This window comes from Cydia splendana, chromosome 27, assembly GCF_910591565.1.
Source record: "Cydia splendana chromosome 27, ilCydSple1.2, whole genome shotgun sequence".
NCBI lineage: Eukaryota > Metazoa > Arthropoda > Insecta > Lepidoptera > Tortricidae > Cydia > Cydia splendana.
In genome coordinates, this window is record NC_085986.1 from 7867825 (window position 1) to 7883935 (window position 16111).

General features: G+C 43.8%; 1 protein-coding gene across 1 annotated transcript; it reads left to right on the forward strand.

Moving 5' to 3' along the window:
- Positions 1 to 344: 344 nt before the first annotated feature.
- On the forward strand, positions 345 to 15876 carry LOC134803653 (cytochrome P450 4C1-like). The gene is made up of 9 exons (XM_063776438.1): positions 345 to 501; positions 2645 to 2758; positions 2930 to 3115; positions 4502 to 4698; positions 4993 to 5029; positions 5354 to 5561; positions 7207 to 7358; positions 7789 to 7968; positions 15692 to 15876. Exons 1-9 carry the CDS (start codon positions 345 to 347, stop codon positions 15874 to 15876), a joined length of 1416 nt encoding a protein of 471 aa, XP_063632508.1.
- Positions 15877 to 16111: the final 235 nt, after the last annotated feature.

The window sequence follows — 16111 nt, forward strand, 5'->3', positions numbered from 1 at the left end:
TGAAAATACGAAGGAAAACAATTATGAACTATATCTGTACCAAATTTCACGAGAAATGAGAATGGGTTGAAAATAGGACTAGAACATCGACACACGAAATATTTTTCCCAAGATGAAACGGAGACCTTTGACCTTTCGCTCAGTCAATAACACTATTATTTGAGACGTTATCTATGAAAAAGGACCTTATTGTCGATGGCGCTTACGCCATTATGAACGATGCTCCGATATAAATGCAAAGCCGCGCGACGCTGTGCGGCGTAAGCGCCATCGACAATAAGGTCCCTTTTCATAGATAATGCCCCATTTTTTTACAGCCTGTATCGTATTGAAGAGCGGTCAGAATGCTATGGCAGCTAGTTTTGACGGCGCTGGCAATCGGTGCCGCGTACTACCGATGGTCTCGAAGGCGGCTCTACCAGCTCAAGGCAGAGATACCTGGCTTGCCGAACAATAATCCTATATTTGGAATTGCGCTCAAGTTCATTGGGAACAGTGAAGGTATTTTTTTTTTATTTGTAAATAAATAAATAAATGAATGAATGAATGAATGGATGAATGAATGAATGAATGAATGAATAAATGGATGGATGAACGAATGACTGAATGAATGAATGAATGAATAAATAAATAAATATTTTAAGGACATTTTTACACAAACTGACTAAGTCCCACGGTCAGCTCAAGAAGGCTTGAGTTGTGGGTACTCAGACAACGATGAATATAATATACAAATATTTATATACTTAAATAGGTACATAGAAAACATCCATGAGTCAGGAACAAATATAAAAGGTAATAGTTATTTACGATACAAGTGTGGAAAAGAGGAAATTAGAAACAAGTCGCGAATTACTTATTCGTGTGTGTAACGTACAACGTTTTATGGCCCTTTAAACTTTTGACATACGCGCGGAAAGTGCTCTTTCCCGCACTAGTGCGGGAAAATAGGACCATATAATTGTACTGTAAAGTTCATGTCTATCCACATGTCTGCCCTGATATCAACATATGCAGTAATCGCAGTTGAAATGTCATGCAATTGTTTATCTTGTTCTCTTTGAATAAGTTCTTTATTTAAATGATGATTTTCATGCAAGTACTGCACATACGATAAGTAGGGCAGATGATGATGATGATGAATATTGATAGTTGTTGTGTAACAACTTTGCCCTCTTGTAAAACAATAACTAGAGTTGGACCAAGAAAATTCCGCAACGATTTTGATAGCACACGCAGTGAAAGTGTTATTTTAAACGTCAAACTTCTATGAAATTATGACGTATAAATAACACTTGCACTGCGTGCGTTGTGTGTCTTGATTTAACTCTATCAAAAATGTTTTTGACACTAACTTTATTTCAGATCGAATGAAGTATCTACAAGAAATGGGTCGACTGTCAAACCAATATGGCGGTCTGGCAAGTGCCTGTGGCTGGTCAACAGACTGTTCATCTGTGAGTACCTGTAGGGACCGTGCGAAAATCACAAAATTGACATTTCGTGAAGCCCCCTCCAGACTATGTGCGTGAATCACGGCGCGACGTCGCGGAGCGAACATATCGCGAAGTTGACGTATGACTCCACACTCGCACACTTCACGGCGATTTCGCAGTTTGGTTTGCGGCAATATGGCGGAAAAGCATCAGCTGATCGAGTTTAACTGTTAGCAATCTGTTATCTATGGCATCATACGTGATTTAGCTTTTTTTCCATTTTGTTTTGTTGTAAAACCGTAAAATATAGCTGCTTAATATAATACAATCATAATATAATTAATATTTATCTTGCCACAGAGGAGTCAAAATACTGTGTAATGTGGAGTCTTGCAAGTTCGCGTCTCCTTTGACGCGGGCCGAAATACCGACATAAAACGGAGAACAAGGCGCGAAGGCGTGAACAATCTGCGAAATCGACGCCACACTCGCGTTCGCGGCTTCGCGCCGCGAATCGCGCATGAGTGTGGAGGGCGCTTCAGGCGTGGCTCACTCCGCGATTTCGTCGCTTTGCTACAGGTAGCTAAAAGTACATCCGTTCCACACCAATTTTGGTGGTTAGCCATAAGCCGCGCGTGGCGCTGTCGCCACCTAGCGGCCATATCTGTCCTGATCGTAACAGACGCGCTTTGTTAGAGAGTGAGTCTTCTGTACCTAGTACTATTATTTATTCTGTGATTTCGTTAGAATCTGACCACACTAAGTTTGCACAAACTATGATGATTTATTATTTTGTAAGTGGGTAGTTTTTGCACAGTGTAGTTTTTCCTCAGTCACCCGTTGACCACGAACGCTGTAAAGGGTTCGAAACGTCGGGATGTAGTATGAATTCAATATACGCGATATAATCCGTTTCAATCATTGACGTATAATATCTAAGGACGGGTCTTACAGGCACTAAAAATGGTACTAGTTCAGCGGTGTTACTCACGAATTCCAGCCAATCGTGCAGTTTAACGCAACTAGTTGCGACCAATAGCGCGCGTAATGCGAACTCATCAACCATTCGCGTTGTAGCGGTGTCACACCGCTGTACTGGTCCTGTCATGCCTCATTATTATTGCCCGTAAAGCCAGTCCGTAGATATCTATGTAAACAAATGGTTTCAATAGTTTAATTTCACGAATAAACTTATTATTATCGAGCAGGTATGACAGATCCGGCGGCTATCGAACTAGTGTCCAAGACTTGTCTGGTCAAGGACGAGTTCACTATGAAGTACTTCAGGACGGCAATAGGCAACGGTTCCATCTTTGCACCAGGTATAGTATTTTCTTTTTGGCCAATTCACTTCACAGTGCGACATAAATTAGTATAAATAAAATGGAACTAAAAAAAAACCATACCTAACCTATACTAATACATTTATATGCCAGTCTTCATCACATTGTCGCTATTAGGTAAAATAACTCATATTCAAACTATGTTCACAGTAAACATTTGGCACCTTCGCCGAAAAATCAACTCTCCATTCTACAGTTTGAAAAACTTGAACAAAATAGTACCCCAGTTTGACACACAGAGCGCCATCATGGTGGACCTAATGAAGGCTGAGGTCGGACGAGGGGATTTCTCCATCTGGGATTACATCACTACCTACACATTCGATTCTGTTGGTGGTAAGAGAACCCAACGTCTCTCGTGGCTCTATAAGCCCCCTCTACACTCGCGTTCGTTCGCGGCTTTGCACGCGAGTGTGGAGCGGGATTATAAGACAATACGGGGCCATTGACATAGATATCTAGGGACTGGCTTTACGGGCAATAATAATGAGGCATGACAGGGGCTAGTACAGCGGTGTGAAACCGCTACAACGCGATTGGTTGATGCCGAGTTCGCATCACGCGCGCGATTGGTTGACGAGTTCGCATTACGCACGCTACTCGTATTGGTCGCAACTAGTTGCGTTAGACTGCACGATTGGCTGGAATTCGTGAGTCACACCGCTAAACTAGTACCATTGTTAGTGCCCCATTAACCCGTTCTTAGATATTATACGTCAATGTGCGGGGCCGATTTGCGACTGCATTTGTGGCAGCTGAAGCAGGGAGCCATGTCGACAGTACATCAGGTAGGTTGTGCCTCTTTGCGCGTTTTCGAGGAAGGACTTGAAACCATGCGTTGTCGTGTATCTCGCGACCTTCCGCGATGGTCGTTATTCCTCGCTTACTTACTGACGCTGTATAAATCATCTGTCAAGATGTTAGGGCCTGATGAAGTGAACCCAGTTATCAGGCTGCGTTTCCAAAGATGTGCAAGGATCCGTAGCGAGGGATGTGCAGAAAAGTGGAGCAGAAAATAACTACAAATAAGTCACTTCTACGGGCCTTATGCGCAATAAGAATGGGCCCAGTACAGCCACAGAATAATTAATAGTACTACCGTACAGAAAGGAAACTTCCTACAAAAACGAAGTTTGACAGCGGTTCAGGGTCGAATCATGCTGTCCCTTTCTAATATATGGCACTATCCCTTTCGCTATTTAGGGTTGTCAAAAATCAAGAGCTTATCTTATCTGTGGTCGTGCACGCAAAACGGAAGTCATGCAAGTGGTGCCAACCCTAATAATTGCTCGGAGCAATGCTGAGCCGAGCGGAGCCGAGTTTGACCGAAGTCAGGAGTTTCGCACCCCTGGTACAGCGGTGTCACTCACACAAATTGGAGCTAATCGTACAATCTAACGCCACAACGCGATTGGTTGATGAGTTCGCATCACGCACGCGGTTGGTCGCAACGCAACTAGTTGCGTTAGACTGCACGATTGGCTCGAATTTATGAGTGACACCGCTGAACTAGCACCATTCTTAATGCCCGTAAGGCCGGTCCATAGATATATGGGGCATTATATATGAAAAGGTACCTTATTGTCGATGGCGCTTACGCCGCACAGCGTCGCGCGGCATTGTATTTATATCGGAGCATCGTTAATAATGGCGTAAGCGCCATCGACAATAAGGTCCCTTTTCATAGATAACGTCATATGTCAATGATTCTCGCATTCACAGAGTCTGCAATAGGCACTAAACTAAATTCGCAAGGGAACCCAGACCACTATTTATTGCGAGCCATAGACGCGTGTACGCACATGGTGGCGAAGAGGATTTTGCAGCCATGGCTGCATCCAAACATTGTGTACAAAAGCTTGCCCGTCTACAAAGAGTTTCAAAAGCATTTAGAAGGCGCTAATGAATTATTAGAAGAGGTATTTTTTTTAAGTTTAATGGCGTTATTAAAGCATAATTATTTAATGATATATAAGACCTGTGTACCAACACAGCGTTGCCAATAAAGAAATCTTATCTTATCTTATAACCGGGTCTATTTCATTTGTTACCTTTATTTCCGACGTTTCGACGCAGGTTTCACTGGTCGTGGTCGAGGATCACAGGATGTCCTAGGAAAATGACAAAATAGAGATTTGTGTGAAATTGTGATACCCAGAGCTTAATACAAAATTAACCAACAACATAATTGCATTTTGCTTATTTATTTACAGACTATAAAAAACAAACGAACGGAAATAAGAGAAAACAGTAAGTAATTAACAACTACATAGTAAGTAATTTTGTTAGGGTTCTTGCTAAATTGGAAATACTATAGCGTTAGTATTGCACAACCAATTTAGCTAGGACCCTAAATGGCGCAACAATCGCGGAACGTGATGGTACAAACACAAGCCTTATTTTATTAATCTCACGTGGGACTAGGTCGATGTGTGTAAAATTGTACTATAATAAAAATAAATATTCCAAGATATAACCATATCTTGGAATGTCACTATAAATAATATATACAGCTTTCGTATCCTGAATACAGCTTTTTGTATTTTTCGGTTTTTTGTTCTAAATATTTTCTAGAAAACGCCAAAAAAACGGACTGGTCGATTTTTCTCGACGTAATAATCGAATCTTCTGGAGGCATGAACAATGGCTATTCCGACATGGAGCTGCGCGAGGAAATAATGGTGATGATGGTAGCCGGGAGCGACACGTCAGCCACAGGAGTCTGCTTCACCGCTGTGCTGCTGTCGCGGTATCCTGAGGTGCAGGAGAGAGTGCACCTGGAGTAAGTTGAAGGGGCATTTCATGATGGGAGCGACACGTCAGCCACAGGAGTCTGCTTCACCGCTGTGCTGCTGTCGCAGTATCCTGAGGTGCAGGCGAGAGCACCAGGAGTAAGTTGAAGGGGCATTTCATGATGGGAGCGACACGTCAGCCACAGGAGTCTGTTTCACCGCTGTGCTGCTGTCGCGGTATCCTGAGGTGCAGGAGAGAGTGCACCAGGAGTAAGTTGTAGGGGCATTTCATGATGGGAGCGACACGTCAGCCACAGGAGTCTGTTTCACCGCTGTACTGCTGTCGCGGTATCCTGAGGTGCAGGAGAGAGTGCACCAGGAGTAAGTTGAAGGGGCATTTCATGATGGTAGCCGGGAGCGACACGTCAGCCACAGGAGTCTGCTTCACCGCTGTGCTGCTGTCGCGGTATCCTGAGGTGCAGGAGAGAGTGCACCAGGAGTAAGTTGAAGGGGCATTACATGATGGGAGCGACACGTCAGCCACAGGAGTCTGTTTCACCGCTGTGCTGCTGTCGCGGTATCCTGAGGTGCAGAAGAGAGTGCACCTGGAGTAAGTTGAAGGGGCATTTCATGATGGGAGCGACACGTCAGCCACAGGAGTCTGCTTCACCGCTGTGCTGCTGTCGCGGTATCCTAAGGTGCAGGAGAGAGTGCACCTGGAGTAAGTTGAAGGGGCATTTCATGATGGGAGCGACACGTCAGCCACAGGAGTCTGTTTCACCGCTGTGCTGCTGTCGCGCGTATCCTGAGGTGCAGGAGAGAGTGCACCTGGAGTAAGTTGAAGGGGCATTTCATGATGGGAGCAACACGTCAGCCACAGGAGTCTGTTTCACCGCTGTGCTGCTGTCGCGGTATCCTGAGGTGCAGGAGAGAGTGCACCTGGAGTAAGTTGTAGGGGCATTTCATGATGGTAGCGACACGTCAGCCACAGGAGTCTGCTTCACCGCTGTGCTGCTGTCGCGGTATCCTGAGGTGCAGGAGAGAGTGCATCATGAAGGGGCATTTCATGATGGGAGCGACACGTCAGCCACAGGAGTCTGCTTCACCGCTGTGCTGCTGTCGCGGTATCCGGAGGTGCAGGAGAGGGCACCAGGAGTAAGTTGAAGGGGCATTTCATGATGGGAGCGACACGTCAGCCACAGGAGTCTGCTTCACCGCTGTGCTGCTGTCGAGGTATCCTGAGGTGCAGGAGAGAGTGCACCAGGAGTAAGTTGAGTATGAGGCCTAAGGGGAAAGGGGGCGGCCGCTTCTCCGTACAAACGTAGTCCTCATTTTCCTCTCTGGATATTGACATAAAAAAAATTGCCTAATGGTATTTAACCTATGTAGGTATGTATGTTTGTAAATACGGGTCAAATTTTGCAAGTTAAATTTGACCCACTTCCCGGTTTCCGATGAAGCTGAAAATTTGCAGACGTGTATAAGTCAGGTGACAATGCAATATTAAGGTACCATGGAGCTGATCTCATAATGGAAACAGGAGATGGCCATAGGAACTCTGTGATAAAACAACGCAACCTAATTGTGTTTGGGGTTTTTGGAATTGTCTCGATGAGTATCAGTTGTCTGTGGAAAGAAAAGTACAGTCAGCGATAAAAACTTGTATCAAAACTTAAATTTAAATTTTCAATCCAGATTGCTCGAGGTTTTCGGCGACTCGGACCGAGCGGTCACAGCAGAAGATCTGCCGCGACTGAAATACCTGGAAGCCGTATTCAAGGAGAGTCTGCGGCTCTACCCACCCGTGCCGATAGTGGCGCGGGAGGTGCGCAGCGATCTAGTTTTACGTAAGATTCCTAATTATAAACTGAAATAATCGCGGCAGGTGGTGCCATTCGGCCTCCGGGCCACAGCGGCATAGGTCGAATTTTCCAAGTATATGCACTTCTTACTGAATGCTTATGGCGCCCCCTGGCTATCCCTAAGGTAGAACAGTATGGTTCGACCTTCTAACTGGATCATCTCAGGTGACACCGAGCTAGCGAGAGAGATGGCTATGGATGGATGGAGATGGAGAGATTCCTAATTGTCGTCCCACGGGTAAAGGTAGCTTATGGCGGTTGGCGCTAATAAGTAGGTATGTATATCGTCACCCATAGTACAGGCTTTGCTTTGTTTGGGGCACAGAAATATGAATATAAGGTTTGGGGCAAGGACGGCTAGGTTGATCTGTGTAAGATGTCCCCTAATATTTATTTATTTTAATATTCTTTACAGCTTCAGGCGCAACGTTGGTGGACGGCACATCCGTCATGATCAACATCTGGGGCGCGCACCGCAACCCCGCGTACTGGGGACACGACGCGGAACAGTTCCGTCCCGAGCGGTTCCTCGATGGCGCGCTGCGACACCCCGCACAGTTCGTGCCGTTCAGCTACTCTGTCAGGAACTGTATAGGTTCGTATTCTGTACATTTTTCTTACTCTATAGCATCGGGTGCAACGTTGGTGGACGGCACATCCGTTAAGATCAACATCTGGGGCGCGCACCGGAACTCCGCGTACCTACTGGGAAGCGACGTGGAACTGTTCCGTCCCGAGCGGTTCCTCCTTGGCGCGCTGCGACACCCCGCGCAGTTCGTGCCATTCAGCTACTCTGTTAGAAACTGTATAGGTTCGTATTCTGTACATTTTTAAACTATTTATCTTTTGCAGCGTTGGACAAGATGTTGGGTGTAACACAATTTTCGTGCCCTGTCTAGACGGCTTCGTCGAATGACTGTATTGTTTTATAGAATGTGGTAACACACTTACTGGGGAGCCGACGCGGAGCAGTTCCGTCCCGAGCGGTTCCTCGACGGCGCGCTGCGACACCCCGCGCAGTTCGTGCCGTTCAGCTACTCTGTGAGAAACTGTTTAGGTTCGTATTCTGTACATTTCTCTTACTCTACAGCATCAGGCGCAACGTTATAGGACGGCACATCCGTAATGATCAACATCTGGGGCGCGTACCGCAACCCCAACCCCGCGTACTGGGGAACCGATGCGGAGGAGTTCCGCCCCAAGCGGTTCCTCGACGGCGCGCTGCGACACCCCGCGCAGTTCGTGCCGTTCAGCTACTCTATTAGAAATTGTATAGGTTCGTATTCTGTACATTTTTCTTACTCTACATCATCGGGTGCAATGCTGGTGGACGGCACATCCGTCATGATCAACATCTGGGGCGCGCACCGGAACTCCGCGTACCTACTGGGAAGCGACGTGGAACTGTTCCGTCCCGAGCGGTTCCTCCTTGGCGCGCTGCGACACCCCGCGCAGTTCGTGCCATTCAGCTACTCTGTTAGAAACTGTATAGGTTCGTATTCTGTACATTTTTAAACTATTTATCTTTTGCAGCGTTGGACAAGATGTTGGGTGTAACACAATTTTCGTGCCCTGTCTAGACGGCTTCGTCGAATGACTGTATTGTTTTATAGAATGTGGTAACACACGGTGTTTCAGCTACTCTGTTAAAATTTGTACAGGTCTGTGCGGAAAGAGAAGAGTCGTAGAATGTATGGGCTCTCTTACATTCCACGACTCTTCTTTTTCCGCACAGACTCTATATATGACGTTATCTATGAAAAGGGACCTTATTGTCGATGGCGCTTACGCCATTATTAACGATGCTCCGATATAAATACAATGCCGCGCGACGCTGTGCGGCGTAAGCGCCATCGACAATAAGGTACCTTTTCATATATAATGCCCCATTGAGATTTAAAATTGCCGCATAAATGTACATACTCTAAATTAATTACTGAATTGATCGCTAGATGTCTCTTTTTAAAATGCAAACTAGCTAACTGTATGTTTTCTAAAAACAATGGAGTCAAACAGTTTCCATGGTCAAGTCAGTAACCAAAAGTAAAGTGACAGTGATACAGTGAAGTATAGTAGTAAAAGTAACAGTGCTTAGTGATAGGAAAGTGAACTTTAAAGTGCAGTGTTTAAGTGCGGATTTACAACAGCCAGGTGCGAACATTTGGTCCTATTCGAGTCGGATCAGGCTGTGACGCGAGTGATAGTGCAGTGCAAAGTGGACTCTATCGGATTGCACTAAGGACTATAATTGAGTAAGATCGTTCCGTTTATTTGGACTTGTAGAATTTCGCGAAGTGTACTTTGAACTTGTACAATTTTCCGCGATATTTGGGACTTAGAATATTTCGTAGTGTTCTGAACATAGTCTATTTCGAGTATCCGAGACTTAGAAAATTTTCATAGAAAAATTCTGTGATTAAAAGACTTTGAATATTTTTCACTAACTTGTGTCTTAGAAGTTTGGAACTTAGAAAATTCTTGGAATTTGGACTCAGTCAAAATGGAAGCCTTATTCGTAGTACAAGCGGATAACTTACATCTTCTTCAGAAAACGGCTACAAACTTCAAGAAGTGTCCCAAGGCGAGACTTACCAAGTCATACTTGCAAGTCAGAGTGGAGAATTTAGACAAACTTTGGGAAGTTTTTCAAAACACTCACCGAGAGATAGTGAAGATAGCGACAACAGAACAACGAAATAGTCACGAATATTTTACGCAAGAGATATACGACAATGGAGAAGAGTTGTATATAGACACCAAAGCGGAGATACTTGCGAAATTAGAAGGAGAGCAAACGAGTCATACATCAGGAACGGAGAAGCAATCCATCAGACCACAGAGCCAGGAAGTTAAGCTACCTAAGATTAATATACCACAGTTCAATGGAAATTACAATGATTGGGGGACTTTCAAGGATCTCTACACATCTCTCATTCATAATCAGAGTTCATTGAGCCCAGTGCAGAAATTGCACTATTTGAAGAGTAGTCTTAGTGGCGAAGCTGAACAACTGCTAAAGCACATTCAAATTACTGAGAAAAAATATGAAGTAGCATGGAATACCTTACACAACAGATACAATAACAAGAGGATTATGGTTAACTCAATCTTGAATAGATTTTTGGGTCAAAAGAAACTGAGCGTTGAATCTGCCAAAGGTGTCAAAGAATTGCTGGATATTTCTACAGAATGTCTGAACAGCTTGAAGAACAATGACATTAGTATCGATAACTGGGATCCAATCATAATACATCTATTGGTGCACAAGTTAGATACGGAGTCACACAAGCACTGGGAAGAGGATCTGAAGTCATTATCTGTGGAAGACTTGCCGACATTGGAACAATTCAGCAAATTTTTGGAGGGAAGATTTAGAGTTTTGGAGATGGTTCAAACTGCGCACCCAAAAGAGAAGCCTCAAGTTAGAGCCAAGACGTTCCATGCAACTGCTACGCCTAGCAGTACCACAGACTCCAACCATCAATGCGGTTTCTGTAATGAAGATCATTTCATCTACAACTGCAAGGAGTTTGCTAAATTGGATCCCGAGCAACGATCCAAGGAGGTTCAAACAAGGAGTCTTTGCTTCAACTGTCTACGGCCTGGACATAGCGTGAGATTTTGCAAGCGTAATACTTCATGCCTGCGTTGTAAGAGAAAGCATCACACACTATTGCACGTTACGAAACCTAACACTGTATCACTCGTAGAAAAACCAGAGAAAGAAAACAAAGAGCAAGCTACACCAACAATCAACATAGTATCTCACTGTGCCTCTCAGAGACGGGTTACTCTTTTAGCTACAGCACTAGTGAATATTATGACAAACAGAGGAGCACAAGTAGTTCGAGCACTCATAGATCCATGTTCGGAAGAGTCATTTATATCAGAGGAGACAGTTAACAAACTACAACTCAAACGAACAAGGGTGGAGGGTCAAGTGACAGGTGTTGCGAAGATGTCGACTCCAATCAAGCACGCGGCGGAAATACAAATAGTATCGAGAATCAACGAGAGCTACAAGCTAAACTGCACCGCCTACGTGACAAAAGAAGTTACTGACATAATGCCTGTTACGAAGATCAATAAAGAACAATGGACTCAACTACATGGCTTGGAGTTAGCTGATCCTACATACTACAATCCTGGAGAGATAGATTTGTTACTTGGTGTGCATGTCTATACAGACATTTTAATGAGTGGAGTCATCAAGGGCAAACCAGGATCACCGATAGCGCAACAGACGTTATTCGGATGGATAATTTCGGGCGGAGCACCCGGTGAAGAGCACGGGAAGAATGGAAGAATTGTTAGCATGCATTTGAGTGTGAGCCTAGACAACATGCTGCAAAGATTTTGGGAATCGGAGACGCTAGATAATGAGAGCAAAGACACTCTGACACCTCTAGAGAAAAGAGCTGAAGAGATTTATGAGAAAACACTAGCGCGAGATGAGGATGGAAGATTCATTGTTGGACTACCATTCGTACGAGATACACCGATTGTTCCCGAAAATTCCCGTTCAATTGCTGTCAAAAGACTTGAATGTCTAGAGAGGAAGTTAGCACACAACAGCAAATTGAAAACTGAGTACGATAACGTGATTAAAGAGTACCTTACCTTCAAACACATGGAACCGGTAGGCAAGCCTGAGAAAGATGAGAAAACAGTCTACCTTCCACATCATGCTGTGGTTCGCGAGGATCGGGAGACCACGAAAGTGAGAGTAGTTTTTGACCCATCCTGTAAAGGATCTAATGGAGTATCTCTCAATGATGAACTACTGGTTGGACCGACTCTGCTAGAAGAGCTAAGAGATGTCATCATGAGATGGAGACAAAACAAGATATGTTTTGTGGCAGACATCGTAAAGATGTATCGACAGATCAAGGTTCGAGAAGCAGACACTGACTATCAGAGAATTTTGTACAGATTTGATCCAAAAGAAGAGATTCAAGATTACAGAATGCTAACCGTAACATTTGGCACAGCATCAGCACCATATTTGGCAATAAGGACACTAAAACAGCTGGCCAAAGAAGAGAAAGACGCATTCCCTAGAGCATCTGAAATTATAGACAGAGACTTTTACATGGACGATGTACTTACAGGATTCGATGATGTGAAGTCAGCATTAGAAGCACACGAAGAGCTGAACAAAGTAATGAGCAAATGTGGATTTGAGTTACAAAAGTGGGCTTCTAACAGCAGAGAATTTATGTCGGCCATACAACCTGAAAAGAGAGAGAGTTCAAACACTGTAGACATGAGTAGAAAGAGCCAAATAAAGACACTCGGAATAATTTGGAATATCGATGAAGACAAACTCAAAGTTACACAAAAGGAAACCAATACTGAAAAACCTGTTACAAAGAGAAATGTACTCGGACAGATCGCTTCACTTTTCGATCCGTTGGGTTGGTTAGCACCAGCAATCATGAAGGCAAAGATGTTCATGCAGAAGCTATGGTTGGAAAAGCTAGATTGGGATGAGGAACTACCCACAGATCTAAAAGAAGAATGGATCCAGTACCAAGAAGACTTACCCGCGTTATCAGCGATACAGATTGATCGTTGGACTGGTTCTAGTAAAAATTCAGCGATCGAGTTACATGGATTTTCTGACGCATGCCAGACAGGATATGCAGCAGTCGTGTACCTTCGAGTTGTACCCAAAGATGGGTCACTATGTCAAGTGTCTTTAATTACTGCAAAAACCAAAGTTGCACCAGTTGTTAAACCATTGTCTTTGCCACGACTTGAACTATGCGGAGCATCGCTACTTAGCAAACTCATGAAACACGTGATGAGAGTTCTAAATATCGAGTTGCAACAAACCTATGCGTGGGTAGACTCCAAAGTGGTTTTAGCCTGGATAAAAGGAGATCCTAACAGATGGACACCCTATGTCAAGAATAGAGTGATCGACATAAGGAGCAATTTAGACACACACTGGTTATATGTCAATACCAAGGATAACCCAGCAGATCCAGCTTCCAGAGGTCTGTCACCCAGCAAGCTGAAACAAAATCAGTTATGGTTCAATGGTCCGGAATTCTTACATGAACCTGAATTCACCATACCCGTCGACTCCATACCTGAAACAGAATTAGAGAAACGCTTGTTAGTAAAATGTAAGACAACAACCATAGAAACAGACTCTGAAAAGCTTACCTTACTGAAGAAATACTCGTCACTGCAAAAACTTCTGGACGTGATTTCGTATTGTAGAAGATGGCTGAAGATCCTGAAAAGAGAAAAGAATATTAGTAAACATATAACCTGTGAAGAAAAAGATGAAGCACTTACCTTGTGTTTAAAGATGTCCCAAGAGATAGAATTTCCTGAAGAGATTGATCACCTGAAAAGTGGAAAAACTATTAAGAAAAGCAGTCGTCTACTGCAATTCACACCTTATCTGGATGATAAAGGTCTTTTGAGATTAGGAGGAAGACTGAAACACGCAGAGTTGAGTATGGATCAAAAGCATCCTATTATTATAACTAAAAACAACGTATTGTTACCTGTTTTGTTGGAAGATTCTCACAAAAACACTCTTCATGGAGGGCCGCATCTCATGACACCATATTTGAGAAGCAAATACTGGATTATTAAAGGAGGTTCTTCAATAAGGCAGTTTTACAAGAAGTGTATAACGTGTGCAAGATACAATGCGAAAACAAATACTCAGTTGATGGGAAACTTACCGGTAGTTCGAGTGAAGCCTTCCCGCCCTTTCCTTATCAGCGGTGTTGACTTTGCCGGTCCCATCACATGCAGAATGAGTAAAGGTCGAGGAGCTAAGACATACAAGGCATATATTGCTTTATTTGTGTGTATGTCTACCAAAGCCATACATTTGGAACTAGTCAGCGATATGACCACAGAAGCGTTTATCGCTGCCTTCAAAAGATTTGTGTCTAGGCGTGGTCATTGCAAGGAACTCTGGAGTGATCATGGTACAACATTCGTTGCAGCTGAAAAAGAACTATTGAAGATGTGGCAACAAGGTCGCAACGAAATCCCAGAAGACTTACTCAAAAGTTTAGACGACAGAGGAACTCGTTGGAGATATATTCCCCCTGGAGCACCAAACTTTGGAGGACTATGGGAGGCCGGTGTAAAATCGACGAAATATCATCTGAAAAGAATAATGCAAGACGCAACCCTGACGTTCGAAGAATTTTATACGGTCCTTTCGCAAGTTGAAGCGTGTCTTAACTCACGTCCATTGGCTCCATTAGGCGATGATTTAGATTATTTGACACCTGGACATTTTCTGGTCGGCGAACCCTTGATTTGCTTACCAGATCGCAGTAATGAGCAGAGTAACATATCCAGCTTATCGAGATGGCAGTTGACCCAACGAATGCTACGAGATTTTTGGGTTAAATGGCAAAGCGAATACCTTTCTCGTTTGCAATTGCGTCCAAAATGGAATACACCTAAGAAGGATTTAGAAATTGGAGAACTGGTATTGATCAAAGATGGAAGATTTCCACCAGCTAATTGGAGAGTAGGTAGAGTACTTAAGAAGTACCCTGGCACTGATGGATTGACTCGTATGTATGATATTCGCACAGCTTTCGGGATCACACAACGGCCGATTACCAAGCTGTGTCGACTTCCTAACTAGTAATCAAGGAATACTTCCTTGGCGGCGGAGGATGTTGAGATTTAAAATTGCCGCATAAATGTACATACTCTAAATTAATTACTGAATTGATCGCTAGATGTCTCTTTTTAAAATGCAAACTAGCTAACGGTATGTTTTCTAAAAACAATGGAGTCAAACAGTTTCCATGGTCAAGTCAGTAACCAAAAGTAAAGTGACAGTGATACAGTGAAGTATAGTAGTGAAAGTAACAGTGCTTAGTGATAGGAAAGTGAACTTTAAAGTGCAGTGTTTAAGTGCGGATTTACAACAGCCAGGTGCGAACAATATGTATGCGTCGTTTCCAAGCAAAAAGTCCCATCAGTTTGTCGCTTGCGATAATGACGCTTTGACAGGTTATTCGTATAAAGATACAAGCAAATCTCGTCCTTATGGCAATCGACAATGTGGGAGTATCTTTGACTAGACTTCCACACAAATGTTACATTTTCAAGGTAGTTGAAATTCGACTTAATGTCACGACTCAATGTCGAAATTTCAGTTCGATAAAGGTGAAACATAGAACCCTGTAATATATGTTTTTCCCATCTATGCTAATTCTCAGGATTAGTTGCCAAACAGACCCCAGACTCCCATGAGCCGTGCCAAAAATACCGAGATAACGCGAGGAAGATGATGACTAATTTAAAACTTGTTATTCCAGGTCAAACGTACGCCATGCTGTCAGCTAAAACAGCCTTAGCTAACCTGCTTCGGCGCTACCATCTGCTGCCGCCGGCCGGCGCGCGCGCAGACGACTTACAGCGCCCTCTACCTGTCAAATTCGACATTATGATGAAGGCTGCCGACGGCTTTGCTGTCAGAATAGAGGAGAGAAAAACTATATGAGTTCTTGAGTTTTGTAGAAATTATATTTTTAAATTCTTGAACTCGTATCATTTAAACCAAAATCACTCTTCGATTATGTTTGTATTTGTGGCGGCCTGCTCATTTTCATATAAAAAATGAAGACTGTACACGGCAACCCCAACATTGGACAGAAACCAGTACCGTCTTTACCATAAGGGCACACGGGGCCCGTGCCCAGGGCCCCCATCCGCAGGGGGCCCCGAAGGACAGACAG